At 42.1% G+C, this 17,115-nt stretch overlaps 2 protein-coding genes across 2 annotated transcripts in view; one reads left to right on the top strand and one right to left on the bottom strand.

The window, feature by feature from the left end:
- The window catches only part of rhbdd1 (rhomboid domain containing 1), a 33,168-nt gene that overhangs the window by 1,034 nt on the left and 15,019 nt on the right, over positions 1-17,115 (top strand). The window lies entirely within an intron of this gene.
- Positions 1,198-9,361, bottom strand: LOC134454448 (trichohyalin-like). The gene is made up of 3 exons (XM_063205443.1): positions 2,264-9,361; positions 1,798-2,008; positions 1,198-1,664 (listed from the first exon to the last, which is right to left on the bottom strand). Exons 1-2 carry the CDS (start codon positions 9,141-9,143, stop codon positions 1,800-1,802), a joined length of 7,089 nt encoding a protein of 2,362 aa, XP_063061513.1. The 5' UTR covers positions 9,144-9,361; the 3' UTR covers positions 1,198-1,664; positions 1,798-1,799.

The following is a 17,115-nucleotide window of genomic DNA, read 5'->3' as shown; positions in this document are numbered from 1 at the left end:
CATCATGAAAACTCATTTCTTGAAGCTCTCTGCGTACTGTAGGCCTGTTTTAAATTCAATGATCTGAAAATTAAATGACGTTTGGAGCTCTGTAACAGTTGACTGTAGGCCTACATACAAAAGGTCGGTGACCTCTCTGCACTAACTTATGCGCCTCAGCATACCCACCCACCTCCATCAGTTTACATGGCTTACCACTTCATTGCTGTTTTTACCAAACTCTTCAATTTTGTTATCAGAAAACTGACAGTTGACTGTGGAATTTAGGAGCAAAGAAATTTCATGACTGGATTTGTTGCACGGGTGGCATCCTATGACAGTTCCACTCAGGAGTTCACTGAGCACATGACAAGGAGCCCATTCTTTCAGTTAAAAGAAAATACATATATTTAATACATTCGTGGCCAGATCAAGTGATTAGGATGCATGACTCTGATTATTTGGATGGGAATACATTTGGTAATATATCACTATCTACTTAAAGTAGTTCCTTAGTGTTTCCAGTAACACAAGATAAGAGGCTAACTTCCTTGTGCACAGTGCACACATATAGGCAATAAAGTAGGTGAAGAACAAGGTGGTGAGTTCATTGTAGGCCGTTGGTCTCTATGGCCACTTCCTCGATCCTCTCAGCAACAATTGATGACAGAAAACTCGGTGATGGATTGTAAATTGAATTTAGGAAATATCATCCGCAGTTTTCATGTCATTCGCTCATGGGTGTTTCGGGAATTTAGACCCATGCCCAGTTAGTAAATTGCACTGTCTTCTTGTCAGCTAGGGACCCAACTGGAACCTCTGGTTGTAATGAACTGAACAGTTTGGTGGTAGATGTTACTGTATGCTGCAAACCCTCAGCATCTGACCTCCATTGGGCCCCAGTGGTAGGACTTAAACTTACTTCGTCTTTTTTTAATGCAACTAATGAGACATTGAATTTAATGGTTTTATTCATGCTCAAAGGTCACAGACATATTGCAATTGTGGTATCATTCAAGCTTGATACCGCAGTTGACTTGAAGGTATTCCAAGTGGACCTTGAAATCATTTAGTAAAAATAATCCAGATAATATCCGTGTGTGCATTACTGTTGGCTTCTTATTTGAGCTGTATTGTTAATTGGATCAGAGGTGGGCCCCAAGCATTTGTGAAAATTTCAAGTGGGCCCCAAGTTAAGAAAAGTTGGGAACTCCTGCTGTAGACTGTTTACTTAACACAGTTTGTCTAATGTCAGTTCAGATGTGAGCTAGCCATTCATTATAGGCTTATTGTAGTTAACCACACAGGGAAGACGGTAAGCTCAACATAGCTTAATGCATGGCAAATAATGATAGGCCTACAGCAAATTACTAATGAATTAAGAATGACAAACAAGAATGAATTGAATAATATTTAATAATAGTAATAGCAATAATGGTAATAAAAAATAAAATAAAATAATAATAAATGAAAAAAGATGGAAATAGTAAGATTGAAGCGGGTGTATGTTTTTCTTCTTTTTTTGGTTAATAAATCTATCCCACTGTATTCAGAGCAGTTTTGCTCCATGTGAAGAGTGTCACGTATCTTTTGGCTTCTAGATGTTTTGTTGCCTCTGTTCTTCCTGTCTTCATCAACAGTTTTTTACTTTGTGATTCATTGTCCAGTGTAAGCCAAATTGTCCACTGAAATGAAAGAGTAGAATCAGTAGATGGATTATAAATCATAAATCAACTTGTTGCATAGCTTCACTGTAAAGAGACACATCATGATGTTAAGTTTACTGAGGTAAAAAAAAAAAAAAACAACAACACCAACCTTTACATGAGGTCGTCCACAAACCACATGTCATCGATTTCCTTGTTACATTTCTCCTCTTCCTCCATCCTAAGAGCCCTCTTCTTGGCCCGTTTGGCCTCCCAGTTGAGCAAGGAACCCTCAAAGCGCTGCCGTCTCTCCTCAGCTTTCAGCAACGCCTTCCTCTTCTCCTGCTCCCTATCCGAGCGCCACATTGAAGTTACGCTGTACCCTGATAAAACAACATAGTGATTATAATTGAGCGGTAGGCCTACAAAAATATTTTATTTAAGAAATGTACCACAATAAGACTACTGTTTACCCACAGACTTAAAAAATATGGTGCTACCACCTATGTTTGGTAGTGGTTTAACAATGTAAAATTCTTTGATGTATAGGCTAATCATATATAAAATTGTAAAACACTCGTAAATCCTTTGTACTATCTAACGTTATGCCATGAAAAATAATGAATTTGTCATCTTACATGGTGCGTACATCTCGTCCCCTTCTTCCTTCTCTCTCTTGTAGGTCTTTTCGATTTTCTTGCTGTAGTAGTCCTTCGCTTTTTTATTGACCCATTTAAGGACCCTCCTCCTCACACTCTTGTCCTTCACGTTTTCACAATCAACCTCTGGTGTTTGATATTGCGATAAGGAGGCGGTGTCAGACCTGTTATCTTCCTCCTCGCCACTGGCATCTGAACAGGCCAAGAGGTTGACCAGAGAGGGGCTCTTCTCCAGGGTCCCCTGGTCCTCCGTGTTACGCAGAGGTTTGTACTCCTCCACAGTTTTTGCAATTTCTGCAGTTGAAAAGGCAAAGTTATTCTTCTTCTCATGAACAGCATCCGATGAATGGGAAATGAGGGGGACCTCAGAGGGACTCTTGCTGTCATAGGTTGCTCGGCCTTCTGTTTTGCCGTCCCTCGTCTCCATTTGTTTCCTCATCTTACTTTGCTCGTTGTCTTTGTGAGCCTGTTCATTGTTCTGCCTCTCCCTCTCTTGGTTGGCACGTTCAACCTGTTCTTTCTCCTTCGCCAAGTGTCTGGGGTTATTCAGCAACTCTGTTGACATATCGTTTTGGTCCCGTCTATTTTCTCTCTGTGGTGTTGCTGTTGTCCGCTTCATCTGAGGTGGTATTCTCTCTGGTATAGGTTCATCCAAAGTCATACATTCCAATCCATCACCGTCCATCTCAAACTTGGACTTGTTTTGAAATCTATCAACAGATGTTCTTTGACGTCCTGCTGTGGGGGCTTGTGGATGAGGAGAGACCACTTTCCTTTTTGCTGGATCATCAAAGTCAAGCTGGCTCGCCTCTTTAAATGATCGGCTTGGTTGTGCATGCAGCTCACCTGTTATGCTGTCCCACAGCCTTGATTCCCATTGTCCCATTTTCCCATTGTTTTTCACTTCCTCCTTTTCGGTGATTTGGCTGACTTGAAGCTCTCTCAACAATCCATTGGTGGCCTTAGTCTCCACTTTGCCTGTGTTCCCGTTGTTTTCTCTGGTGGGACGTCTTACTTCGCACAACTCCGGGCCACCCCTCTCATTTCCTACCGGATCAGGTTTTTTGTCACTTTTCTTTGTCTGCATCCATACTTTGAACCAGTTGTCAGTTTTCTTCTGGCATTTCACACTGGTGTGGCTCTCCGTGTTGTCTATCTGTGCAGTGTCGGCCTTTCCTTGTGCCTTTGTCTCCTTGTAAGCCAGTGTGTCTTCAGGTTTATGTGATCGTGTATGACTCACAACATCAAGCCATCCCCCTGGTTGGTTTCTGTGTCTTTCCAGTCGATTGCCTTGCTCTTGTGGCTTGCTAACATGAACCTCCGTTCCAGAATCTTTTCTCCCTACAGAAGTTCTCACTTTTGGTGCTACCATGATGTCCTCTTTTTCTCTTTGCTGTGCTTGATTGGTCTGGTTCTGCATCTTGTGTCTGCTTTGCTCATGCCTCTTGCCAATGTCCCATTTGTCCTCCTTGGTAGTATTCCCAAACCAGTCATCTTCCAGTTTCTTGTCTGCAGGTACTTTAATATTTCCAACTGGTAGTCCACGTGCCCTTTGCCTTATCGTTCCCTCTGAAGCTGCTGTGACATTTTCTGAATCCATTTGTTTTTTCTTGGATCCACACAGCCAGTCCACCCCCTCGTTTCTCTGGCTTATTGTCTGCTTGGTGTCTCGTTTATTTACCTCTTGACTTCCTTCGTCACCATTTGTGTTCCCTGTTGCACGTCTAGACCTTGGTATGAGTTTCTCATATTTGTCTTCATCCTTCCTCTCTGATTCATCAGTCAGACTCTGCAGCATTTGTCTGCTCTCCTCTCTTCGCTGCTGATGTCTCCTGTTCATCTCACCCATTTCACTCTCTTTGTTCTTGATGGCCATATCTCCAAACCAGTCATCCTTCAGGGCCTTGTGTTCAGGTTCAAGCTGTGCTGTTGGTTCACTGGCCCCTTGCCTTCTTCCTGCCTCAAGTCTCCTGGCATCCTGGCATCCTGAATGACTGTCTTTCTCATCTGTCTTCTCTGATTCAGTCAGACTCTGCAGCATTTGTCTGCTCTCCCCTCTTCGCTGCTGATGTCTCCTGTTCATCTCACCCATTTCACTCTCTTTGTTCTTGATGGCCATATCTCCAAACCAGTCATCCTTCAGGGCCTTGTGTTCAGGTTCAAGCTGTGCTGTTGGTTCACTGGCCCCTTGCCTTCTTCCTGCCTCAAGTCTCCTGGCATCCTGGCATCCTGAATGACTGTCTTTCTCATCTGTCTTCTCTGATTCAGTCAGACTCTGCAGCATTTGTCTGCTCTCCTCTCTTCGCTGCTGATGTCTCCTGTTCATCTCACCCCTTTCACTCTCTTTGCTCTTGACGCCCATATCTCCAAACCAGTCATCCTTCAGGGCCTTGTGTTCAGGTTCAAGCTGTGCTGTTGGTTCACTGGCCCTTTGCCTTCTTCCTGCCACAAGTCTCCTGGCATCCTGGCATCCTGAATGACTGTCTTTCTCATCCTGCTTATCTGATTCAGTCAGACTCTGCAGCATTTGCATGCTCTCCTCTCTTCGCTGCTGATGTCTCTTGCTCATATCAGCCCTTTCATTCCCTTGTTTTACTGCCATATCTCCAAACCAGTCATCCTTCAGGTCCTTGCGCTCAGGTTCAAGCTGTGTTGTTGGTTCACAGGCCCTTTGCCTTCTTCCTGTCACAGGTCTCCCCTGGCATCCTGAATGACGGTCTTCCTCATCCTTCTTCTCTGATGGATCTCTCAGACTCTGCAACATTTGCATGCTCTCTTCTCTTCTCTGCTGATGTCTCTTGTTGATCTCAGCCCTTCCATTCTCTTTGCTCTTGACGGCCATGTTGCCAAACCAGTCATCATCCAGGTTCAGGTTCAAGCTGTGTTCAGGTTCAAGCTGTGCCTTTTCTGCTGTTGGTTCACATGCCCTTTGCCGTCTTCCTGCCACAGGTCTCACCTGACTTCCTGAATGATGGTCTTTCTCATCCTTCTTCTCTGATTGATCAGTCAGACTCTGCAACATGTGTCTGCTCTCCTCTCTTCTCTGCTGATGTCTTCTGTTCATCTCAGCCCTTTCATTCTCTTTGTTCTTGACACCCATATCTCCAAACCAGTCATCCTTTAGGTCCTTGCGTTCAGGTTCAAGCTGTGTTGTTCGTTCATTGGCCCTTTGCCTTCTTCCTGCCACAGGTCTCACCTGGCATCCTGAATGATGGTCTTCCTCATCCTTCTTCTCAGATGGATCTGTCAGACTCTGCAACATTTTCATGCTCTCCTCTCTTCTCTGCTGATGTCTCTTGTTCATCTCAGCCCTTCCATTCTCTTTACTCTTGACAGCCATGTTGCCAAACCAGTCATCATCCAGGTTCAGGTTCAAACTGTGTTCAGGTTCAAGTTGTGCCTTTTCTGCTGTTGGTTCACATGCCCTTTGCCTTCTTCCTGCCACAGGTCTCCCCGGGCATCGTGAATGACGGTCTTCCTCATCTTTCTTCTCTGATGGATCTGTCAGACTCTGCAACATTTTCATGCTCTCCTCTCTTCTCTGCTGATGTCTTCTGTTCATCTCAGCCCTTCCATTCTCTTTGCTCTTGACGGCCATGTTGCCAAACCAGTCATCATCCAGGTTCAGGTTCAAGCTGTGTTCAGGTTCAAGCTGTGCCTTTTCTGCTGTTGGTTCACATGCCCTTTGCCGTCTTCCTGCCACAGGTCTCACCTGGCATCCTGAAGGAAGGTCTTTCCCATCCTGCCTCTCTGATTGATCAGTCAGACTCTGCAACATTTGTCTGCTCTCCTCTCTTCGCTGCTGATGTCTCCTACTCATCTCACCCCTTTCACTCTCTTTGTTGTTGACGGCCATATCTCCAAACCAGTCATCCCCCAGGTCCTTGTGTTCAGATCCAAACTGTGCCTTTTCTGCTGTTGGTTCACATGCCCTTTGCCGTCTTCCTTCCACAGGTCTCACCTGTGGTCTTGAGGGAAGGTTTTTCTCTGCCTTTACGTCACACAGCAGCCAATCCATTCCCTCGCTCGTGACCTGTTTTGCTTCTGGTTTGCTTCCTTTGTCAGCATTAGCCAAGCTATTTCTTTCCTGTTGTTGTTTGTTTCTGAAATCAGTCAGCCATTCCATCCCACATTTTTGCTGACACTTTGCTTGTTTTGGTTGTTCATTTTCCTCAAAGCTTCTATTCTCTTCACCACCTAGTCTCTTTACTGACTCTTTTTTGTCAATTTCAGCCAGTCTGCTTTCAGGTTTCAGCAGAGCATGTCTTGAGCTTTCTTCACTTTCAGTGAAAGTTGTTATTTGACTGTCCGGCATTGGTTGTTCTTTTTTGGACACTAATTCAACTTCAGATGCTTCTGCTCTTTTGTTCGATTGACTTGAGAGTTGCTCACCTTCATAGATGATGCCTTGAGATTTGACTGCATCCTGCCTTGTTTCATTTACGCACTCCATTCTTGTATCATTTGATACTTCGTACTCTGTAGTGTTTTTTTGTTCTTTCCGGATTCCATTGTCTTTCATGTATGATTGTTGTTCCTCTTGAGTGCTTTGCGCGTCTTGGAAATCTACCTCATTTTGTCCAATTTCTTTATCACATTCACTGTCCACCACTTTCTCCAGCTCCCTTTCCTCATCCGTTTCTTCCACCATGGTTGTTCCTTCCTGTTCAACCTCTATTTCCACTAGTGTGAATGAATCTTTTGTGGTATTCTTCTCCATCTTGCTGATGTTCACTATCATTATTTCTTTCTTATCAGGCTTGGGTGGTCTTTCTACTTGTGTGAGAGTCTCTTTTGTGATGTACTGTGATGCACACTCCTTGTGAGGCACCAGTTTGTCCAGTTGTCTTTCCTCATCTGTCTCTTCCACCACGGTTGCTTTTTTCTGTTCAGGCTTGGATGGTATTTGATCTTGTGTGAGAGCCTCTTTTGTGATGTCCTGCTCCTTTTGCAACTTTAACACTAATTTGTCCAGTTTTCTTTCTTCATCTGTGTTCACCACGGTTGTTTCTGTCTTTTCAGGCTTGGATCGTATTTCCACTCGAGTGAGAGCCTCTTTTGCAGTGTTGTGCGGTTTCAATGCCACTTTTTCTGGCTCTGTTTCCTCATTTGTCTCTTCCACCATGGTTGTTTCTTTCCTTTCAGTCTTGGGTGGTATTTTCACTTGAGTGAGAGCCTCTTTTGCAATGTTGTTGCCCTTGTGCAGCTCCAACACCACTTGCTGTTGCTTTTCCTCTCCCAGCCTTCTGTTGAGCTCAAGCATCCTTTCATCCCATTCCTTCTGCTGTTCCTCCTCCATTTTCTTCCACCTTTTTTCATATCTCTCTTCCACCATTTTTTTCCCCTTCTCAAATCTTTGCCTCATGGACTTAAGCTGCTCTTGCATCTCGTGCCATTTTTCCTGATCTAATCGCATTTGTTTCTGATGCTCATTTTTTGCCCTGTGCACCGCATTCTCCGATAGTTCCCTCATAGTGCCCTCTCCATTGCTTTGTCTCTGTGGCTTTGGCTCTACAACGTGGCCTTTGACTTTCCAATGATCTGCTTCTCTCTTAATGTTCTGCTGCTGTTCAATCAGTCTTGACAATTCCTCCTCCCGTGTCTTAGCCATTTCTCTTCGTCTCTCTTGATATTGTTCCATTTCCCTCTGCTTGGCATCATACTGCAGCTGCCACTGATTGTCAAGCTCCCTCATTTTATCATTGTGCCTGTTGAGCAACACAGTTTTCTTCAAATCAAACCTGTGCTCCATTTCCACCCGCTGCAACTCAAGCTGATGCTGCAGGTCCAGTTCCCGTTCCACACTTTCACCCTCCCCTGGTCTGCTCCATTCGTCCTGTTGCACTTTCTCGCTCTTCCTCGCCATCTCTGACATTCTCTGAATCTCTCGCGATGTCATCAGCTGGCGTTTAGATCGTAGGTGTTGCCTCTCCATTACCTCATTATCAGTGCTGCTGGTGGTCAATGGTGCAGGCATGTCCTGCCACTGTTGAAGTCTATGAAGCCGTTGCTGTTCTTTCTTAGCCTCTTCATCGCCATCCGGCCACTGTTGAAGTCTAAGAATCTGGAGAGAAAGGCTCTTTTCCAGCTGCTTGAGCATCTCCAATTCCTTCATCTCTTCCTTTGTCAGTCCGCAACTCCACTGATCAGATGTCTCATCCTGCACTACCTGCTGTTCTACCAGTTGCTGTTCTTTCTCCGCCTCTTCATCTCTCTTTCTCCTCATCTCAAATTTCATTGCAGCCTCCTCCAGCCTCCTCTTCTCTCGCTTCTTGATCTCCTGAAACTTTCTCTGCAGCTCTTTGGCCTCCTGAAACGTTCCCTGCAGCTCTTCCTTTGTCGGCCTGCAACTCCACTGATCAGATGTCTCGTCCTGCACTACTTGTTGTAGCAGTTGCTGTTCTTTCTCAGCCTCTTCATCTCTCTTTCTCCTCATCTCAAATTTCATTGCCGCCTCCTCCAGCCTCCTCTTCTCTCTTTTCTTGATCTCCTGAAACTTTCTCTGCAGCTCCTTGGCCTCCTGGAACTTTCTCTGCAGCTCCTTCAGTTTCTCCTCCTCCAGAAGTCTGAGTTCCCTCAGCCTCTCCTCCTCTCTTTCTCTTGTCGCTCTTCTCTTAAATAGCCGTTTAGCACAGCAGCGACACAGTTTGAGAATGAAAACCCAGCATGTTGGGGCCTCTTGACAGCATGTTGGGGTCTCTTCACCACTCTCAGACTGGTACTGCAGAGGAATGTCCACTGCATTGACTGTGTTGGCGATACCTGCTCTCTGCTGTCCTTGTGCAAGGCCATTCCTCGCCTGCCTACAGTCACGCAGTTGACGCTTCCTGGCCATATGGTCACGTTGTTTCTTGTTCATGGCCTGCTTTGGCTTTGGCAGATTGTCATAATCTGGTTCCTTCGGGATTTCGACATGGGCACTTGCACGGCCTGGCCTACCCTTTTTGCCTTTCCTGGAGGTACGTGGACCTGCAACACTATAAATTGGGAAGATATGATCATGCCATCGAAAACAACATTGGGAAAGTCATAAAAACAAAAAATATCATCAAATATTAATACGGGGTGTAAATAATTGTCAATATGTATAGATGCATCAATCCTATTGCAGATGATTGAATGGAATCGTATATGGTGGGGCATTCTTAAGATTTGAAAATAATCAAATTGCTGGCCCTTGCCCAATGCCCTAGTTCCATAACATAATAGAAGTGAAAAGGTAAGTTAATTGGAAAAAAATCTAATTTAATTGGATTTTAATCGTATCGCGCATCGTGGGGCATTCTTAAAGGTGCACTGTGTAATGTTTTTATGGTGCATTCCAGTCTGTGTAAAGCCGGATCACACCGCACTCTCGATTAAAAGGTGCCAAACATAAACAAAAACTGTGTAAAATTGAAAGAAAAATGTCTGCACACTTAAATCCCCTTTGTGTTCTTTTTAATAGGCCAAGCTTTCGGTCTACTGACCTTCCTCAGGGCTCAGTTACAAATGGAACATACCTCTATGGTGCATTCCAGTCTAAAATCATCCTAGTAGGAGATCGCACTTATCCTACCTGGACATATCAGCTGCCGTTCCTGACAGTTGAAGTGGAAGTTCTACATCCATAGCAACCGCCGCGGTTGAGCTGACTTTAGCGAGGTGTTTTGATACGAGCCAAAAAAAAGCCATAATGGATGCGCTGTCATAATGTTACATTTATGTTGATACAATATCATGCAATAACATGAAGATTATGCTGAGTAAAATGACGGTGTTTGGAACAGCTGCATAAAAGAGAAATGGAGTTTCACTAATTATTGACATTTTAAATAACGGCTCCATGGGGGCTGCCATTATTATCCGACTTCGATTTGTTGAGGTGGAAGTAGTGCGAGTCACCCCGACCTCGCTAGTTGGAGCTCCCACTTCGTGTTTTTCGTGGTAGGAGGTTGGATAAGTGCGATCTCCTACTAGGATGATTTGGGACTGGAATGCACCATTAGTATAGTATGTCACATAAGTGAGTACACCCCTCACATTTTTGCAGATTTGTAAGTATATATTTCCATAGGACAACATTAAAGAATAGTTAGTAGATAGTTAGCAACATATATAACATTAGAGAAGGGGCCGTGTTGGCCCGAATGGTCTCGAAAGGGATTGTGTGAGATTTTAATGAGGTCCTATGGAGAGTATCACAATCTGCTTCAGTAGTCACAGTACATGTTTCTTTTAGGTGTAATTCAGATTTCCAATGTTGACAGCATTCATGCATCCCCAAATCATGTCAGTCCCACTACCATGCTTGACTAGCCAGATGATACACTTTTTTGTAAAACTCACTTGCTTACCACCACACATGCTTGACACCATCTAAAGCAAATTTGTTTATGTTGGTCTCTTCAGACCACATGACATGGTTCCAGTGACCCGTATCCTTGGTCTGTTCATCTCTCTTGAGACCAAGAGACGAGGGGTGTACTCACCTATGTGACATACTGTTGTTCATTTCCAGAATTCATGCTGCCCATTCACAATTGTCACCTTTTCCATTAACCACCACCATCAATTTCTAAGTAAGCTTATTCATTATGACTGGGAAAATGGCACTTTTCACACATGAAAAGAGTGATCTCCACAGTCCGCCATTTTGTATGTACAGAAATAAGCATTTTAGCTGCAAAACTTACTGTACTTTGGTATTATTAGTAATGTATTGGTTAATTATTTCGTAAATATTCAGACGTCACAGTAGACGGCACAGTTTCAATGAGCAGCATAGTTGCAATACCTACTCTGGCCACCATCTTACACAGTGCACCTTTTAAGTATTGAAAATAATGGAATCACTGCCTTAAGAAATCGATATCAAATTGTGATTTCCATCCCTAATATATTAATACATACATATAACTTACATAATACACATAAGAATTAATAAAACAGTTTTGTTTCAAAATGGTGTATGCCCATTTTGTAGAATGTTGGGACATTTTTGTATTGGGTATTGCACTGGATTGCATTGCAAAATGCACTTTATATATGTTAAAAAGTATGTTCTCAAAATATGTGAATGGCAAGAATTCACACATACGTATGTGATAGGACCTCTGAACAGTCATTTCCAATAATAAAATGCAAAAGTAAAAAAATGGTGGATGCACCGTTTTTGCAATGAAACTCTATATTTATACACATAAATAAATGGGTTCAAAACATGATAGTAATTGTCGTTGTGTTGTGTCACAAAGGGGTCATACCTCAAAGTGAGGTCACTGTTGCCTTGTGTACCATCTGACAGGATTTGGCTAAAGGGGCGGGTGTCAGTCCGTTGTGCTGACGGTGCCCAGTCCTTCATAGCTTTGCTCTGTAACACAAAGTATATTCATCACTTCATCAGTTCATTTCTACATTGAAGACACAAAAACTGCTTTCACAGTATTGACTGTATTGATACCATGACTGCAAACTAGACTGCATGGTCACAGATTGAAAAAAGTGTGGTAAAGTTTGTAATTGACCAACATTTTTTGGACATTAATATCGTTTTTTTTACTGGGAGGAAATCCATTCTGGTTCAAGAACTCCTGTTATCCCAGAAAATCTGGGATCTGAAAATCTTTAAACAAAACTTCGTCCTCACAACAGTCTCAGTAAACATCTCCAAAAGTGTCATGCAAAGCAGCATTTTCTCCACGCTCAAATTGATCTACATCCACATCTATCAATATAAAATAATATAGTAGATTACACAAATACACATATTACATAGTAGATTACACAAAATGTGTGTAACATTTTAACATTGAGCATGTCAAAACAAATTTAGGTTCTGTGATGAGAGGCTGTATTTATTTGCATCAACTACTGAAATAACCTGCAAGCTTTCACAGGTCAGGCACAAATAAACGCAAGTTACTGACAATTGCTTGTCTACAGAGTGACTTCAGCCTTTGTTCTCAAATCTGAAATCATTTTAAAGACTTGTATCCCTTCACCAGAATTGTGCATTATCAATCGCTACAACAGCAGCATTTCCCTCTTAACACATTCTCTCTCCTCCACCACTAATCCTTACAAGTCGAACTCGTGGACCAACTAGACAATGTAATGTATTGTTATTTCCTCTACTATATTTGAAAATATTGATCTCACCACTGAAGAAAAACGATCTTCACATAATGTTCACCATCTAAACGAGTAAGCTGTCCTGAGGTTTTCAACTTGACAAATTAATATTCTACCTGAAGATTCTGTAACTGTAATGGCCCATTTTAACATGGAAACTTTTGACATCAACTCTTGCCATGTAGCTGTCATTCTACCATGGGAACCATTATGACATCACTTCATGCTTGTCTATCCAGCACGGTGTTCCATGATGTGCCCATAGACTGTATGCTGATATTGGCCACACAGTGATGTAATTTTATTTTAATTGACTACACTTAACTATCAAAACAGTGTTCTCTACTGTGTTCTCAGTGTTTTCTACTTTTTTTTTCTACTGTCCATACAAAACTTCTGTAGATTAAGTTTTCTTGGTTTTCTCAGTTTAATAATGTCATTAACAAAGTCCCACAAGTCCCATCACTTGTTGCTCGAATCAAACGCTGTTACTGAAACTACTAACACTTGTCTACAAATTCACTTCACAGGGTCTTCATCTACCTTATCTAATCTAATTTTAAAGACACAAGACCCAAAGAGTAGTTTTTTTTTCTTTTCTCAACCGTTATTATAACACAATTATAAAAAGAACAGTTCTTCTTTGCTTTTTCTCAGTGGTTCAGTTTCTCAGTGGGTACACACACACACACACACACACACACACACACACACACACACACACATATACACACTCACGCACACACACACACACACACACACACACACACACACACACACACACACACACACACACACACAAATTATCCCCTTTAGACCCCCCAGGGGTCCCGAACCCCCACTTTGAAAACCACCTACTTACAAATCCGACTCTTTGATCATTTTCTCAGTGTTATGTAGTGAAATACTTCTCAACACCCTTGTTATCCAGCCTAAACTCTGTGTTCTATACATGAAATCAGGTCAGAAACATTCAATATTTAGGCCTACCTTTTTGGAGTCTTCACCAATGCCCTTTGATGCCCATAATAATTGCCATACATGAGCAAATTAATGTGCTGTCTATCTTGTGAGTTATAGCTTGACAAATGACCATTCTAGTTCAAGATTCTGTAGCTGTAATATTCCACCATGGAAACTACTATGACATCACCTCTTGCCATCTAGATACTGTAGCTGTCATTCTACCATGGGAACCATTATGATGTCATCACTTCTCACTTCACATGGCACACTGTATTTGGGCTCATGTATTTTCATGGCAATAACAAGATTTGTATAGCACATTATCAGACATAAAATACAATACATGTGTTTTCATGTTTTATGCTTACTTTTGGCCCACAATTAATTAAGTTAAAGGGTAACGTTTAGGTTAAATTTATAACTAAATATATACTGGATGTTGTCAGGAGAGGTGTTCTGAAACATATATGTGAAATTCACCGTCTATAACAAAGCCAAACTGCAATATTTTTATGAAAATGTATCATTTTACAGCTACTTCTGAAATATTGGGTTCGTCGCTGGCAGAGCCTCTATGACGTAGATAGAGGGAGTCCAACTAAAGTTCTGGCTCAGCTCTCGCTTGTGGATGTAGGCTTACCAACCATTTTGGCAGTTGTAGAGAGGCTGGGAAAAGTGGACAGTTATATTGTATATGGGCTATTGAAAATGGTCTATTACTGAGTTTGTGCATTGTGTATTAAAAAAGAAGGATCAGCGGGTCTATCGGTTTATCTAGAATATGAAACTGTTCTGGGTCTCCGCGCTGTCTGTGACCATGCGTAATTTGCGATTATAAACAGGGGGCGATATCTAGGCCTATCTCTCCTTTGCTTTCACATGAGAGATGCATTTCATAGGCAAATCTAAAACAGTCTCAAAGTAAACAATTACATAGGCTACTTAGAAACAGCGACTACTTTTTCCCAAAAACGGCATTTTGTGGAGTAACGACATGCCTGCCGCCATGGACTTGCGCCCTCTGTCCATGGTGCTGAAACCGCGGCACTACTCTTATGTGAAGCACGTTACAGTTTCACGGTTGGCTTGCAGGCTACAAAAAGACCAAACTATACAATAGGCTATGGTTGAAGGCACTACCCTTTGCCGACATGATGAGAAATAATATGGTCACTGTGCGTGGCATGGCGTCAAACGTTTCCTACTCGGTGCAAAACAATAACTCATAGCACCCGAGAAAAATGCCATGTTGTAAAAATGACATATAGACTATTTTCAATTTCAGTTCACTGCTCAGTGGGCCTATTACATGAAACTTCAATAAAGCTCATCCACATGCACGTCACAAAACAATAAACCAGGCGGCGGGACTTTCGATTATATTCCCTCCAAAAATGTCCGAATGTCACAAAAAACAGTTATTTGCATTGTCCGTAATTATACCAAACTAAAAACGTATTCCCGTAGGCTAGAAGAAATTAAGTCTTCAGCTGCTATAATCCTCGTTACAAAACTGAAACAAAAATGCCAGCACAAATATTAGGCACATCACAAGCGGAGAAAGCGTTCCTTTGATAGAGAGGACCTGCGTAAAGTGTAAAGTGTTGTAAAGTGCTGTGCGCACGTTTGGTTGCCGGTTTTACACATTACGGGGATAAACATGCCAGGTCCAAATTACTAACAGGAAAAGAGGGACGATGACAAAGGGGATGAATCGCCAGGAAGACAGGGATGATCTTTCTCGCAGAGCAATGTTGCCTGCAATGTTGTCTCGCCTGGTTTTGTGTAGGCTAGGGTTATGACACGCAATCCACCGCTGGACCAGCTGGCTATCAGCAATCGCCGCAAGAATCAAACCTGTTTCAAATCCTGGTCATCCCTCGTGAGTGTACTATGCTACTCACGCATATAGGTTAGTTAAAACATTGCTACGACCCAATTTGGCAGACTGTCCACTCCATGCGCAAAATACACAACGTCGGAAGGGATTCGGTTACTGACAGACACGAGGCACGAAGCAGTCCTCAACTTCAGAAAAAAAGATGGAGATGTGGATATGCTACGTAGGTCTGGAGAAAGAGGTTCACTCTCTCCAGCAGTTCAAAACCAGCGTGTCACGTAGGTTATGCTTCGGAAGCATATCGTTTTTTTCCGACAAAAGCGAAGCGCCATAAAGTCACAGTCAAGCTTCCAGGCTATAGGCCAGCACAGCAGCGTTAATAAACTCCAAAATAGTCATTTGACATAGGCCTGGCAATATTACTGTGCAAACGAAGTGTGGGGGATTGGGGCAATAAAAACAGTCGGTGGTGGTAGTGCGCGATAGCTCTGTGATGGGGAGGGGGATTCTTTTGGCTACACCTAGCCTACCCAACTCACGACTCTGGATGCAACCGAGAATCTCCACAATGAGGGAAACACATCGAAAATATAAAATTGAATATGCTATATGCACAAATAGAGTTCATATCAATCAAACATTCTATTAGGTTAACAATGTTATTTTGAAACCGAATGAAGTGCCACATAATAACGGTCTGGCACACCCTCATGGCGCTGCTGCAGCGCATTGACATGAAGGAAATGTTCGCAAGCACCTACAAAAAATATTATTATTATTTTAAATAATAAAACGGTTCGGACAGTATCTGGTGGATACTGCCACTGTTTAAGGCAATTTAACTTGTTGAAATTTAGCCTATAGGTTTGGAAAGGTGTTACAATATTAGAATCTGGCCTATTCTCTGCGGTGCTTAGTATGTCTGTAGAACGCGGCGACTCCCTCTATCTACGTCGGATTCTAAATGTTTGTTTAAAAGAAGCCGCCGTTATTTTTGCCAAAGTTTTCTGAAAATGTTGTTTATGCAATAATTCGGTATTTTGACGTATATCACATCTAAATTGATGTATTGGGGTTCTTAAAATGAGATTTAGTGGTGTTTAACCTACAAGTTACACATGTAGGCCTAGACCCATCTTCCCTGATAAACCTTCTGATATCAAACGTTCAGAAATTAGAAAACTATTCATATCAGATACTGACTTGTGCATAGTCTCACCTCTAGAGGGGAAAAATCCATGTATCATTGGCTAGCCATCTAAGCAAATCAAATGATCTGCTGACCCACAATAATGGGTCATAGTTTATTTTCATATCTTGCCCCCACTTTTTACGTTCCCTAATTACTTCAAGTATACAAGCCCATAAGCTTGTTAAGAAGAAATGGTGTGAATGGCAGAGGTGGAAAAGTAACTTATTACTTTTACTCAATATTGTACTTGAGTAGCTTTTATGAATACTTTGTACTTTTTAAGTACATTTTTAAATTAATACTTTTACTTGTACTTGAGTACATTTTGACCCAAGTACTTTACTCAATTACACTGGAACCTGGCCTGAGTACTGAGTAAAAAAATTTGACTGAGAGACAAAATGCCATGCACAATAATGCCACAATCCGCCAGAAATGAAAGATTGTGCAGGATGGCACACAGCATTTCCACTATTTTACTATCTTGTATCAATGTATTGGATGATGGCTGGTGCCAAGCAAGAGATAGAGGTTATGGAGGACGATATTCAAGAAAAATAAACATGACATTCTCAAGAGGAAAGCTAATTAAAAGTAACTAAGTACTTTTTACTCAAATTACATTTTAAGTGAAGTACTTTTTACTTTTACTTGAGTAGATTTTTAGATAGGTACTTTTACTTGTACTTGAGTAGAATTTAGGCAAAGTAAAGATACTTT

This window comes from Engraulis encrasicolus, chromosome 8, assembly GCF_034702125.1.
Source record: "Engraulis encrasicolus isolate BLACKSEA-1 chromosome 8, IST_EnEncr_1.0, whole genome shotgun sequence".
In the NCBI taxonomy this organism is placed as follows: Eukaryota; Metazoa; Chordata; class Actinopteri; order Clupeiformes; family Engraulidae; genus Engraulis; species Engraulis encrasicolus.
The sequence above is the reverse complement of the archived record's forward strand: the minus strand, read 5'-3'. Positions and strand labels throughout refer to the sequence as shown.

What these genes read in the sequence shown, in the direction of transcription:
- LOC134454448 (XM_063205443.1), bottom strand. Translation starts at nt 9,143, where the DNA reads ATGAACAAGAAACAACGTGACCATATGGCCAGGAAGCGTCAACTGCGT. An exon ending in GGACGAGATGTACGCACCAT is followed by an intron (nt 2,009 to 2,263) that starts GTAAGATGACAA and finishes TTGTTTTATCAG; the next exon opens with GGTACAGCGTAACTTCAATG.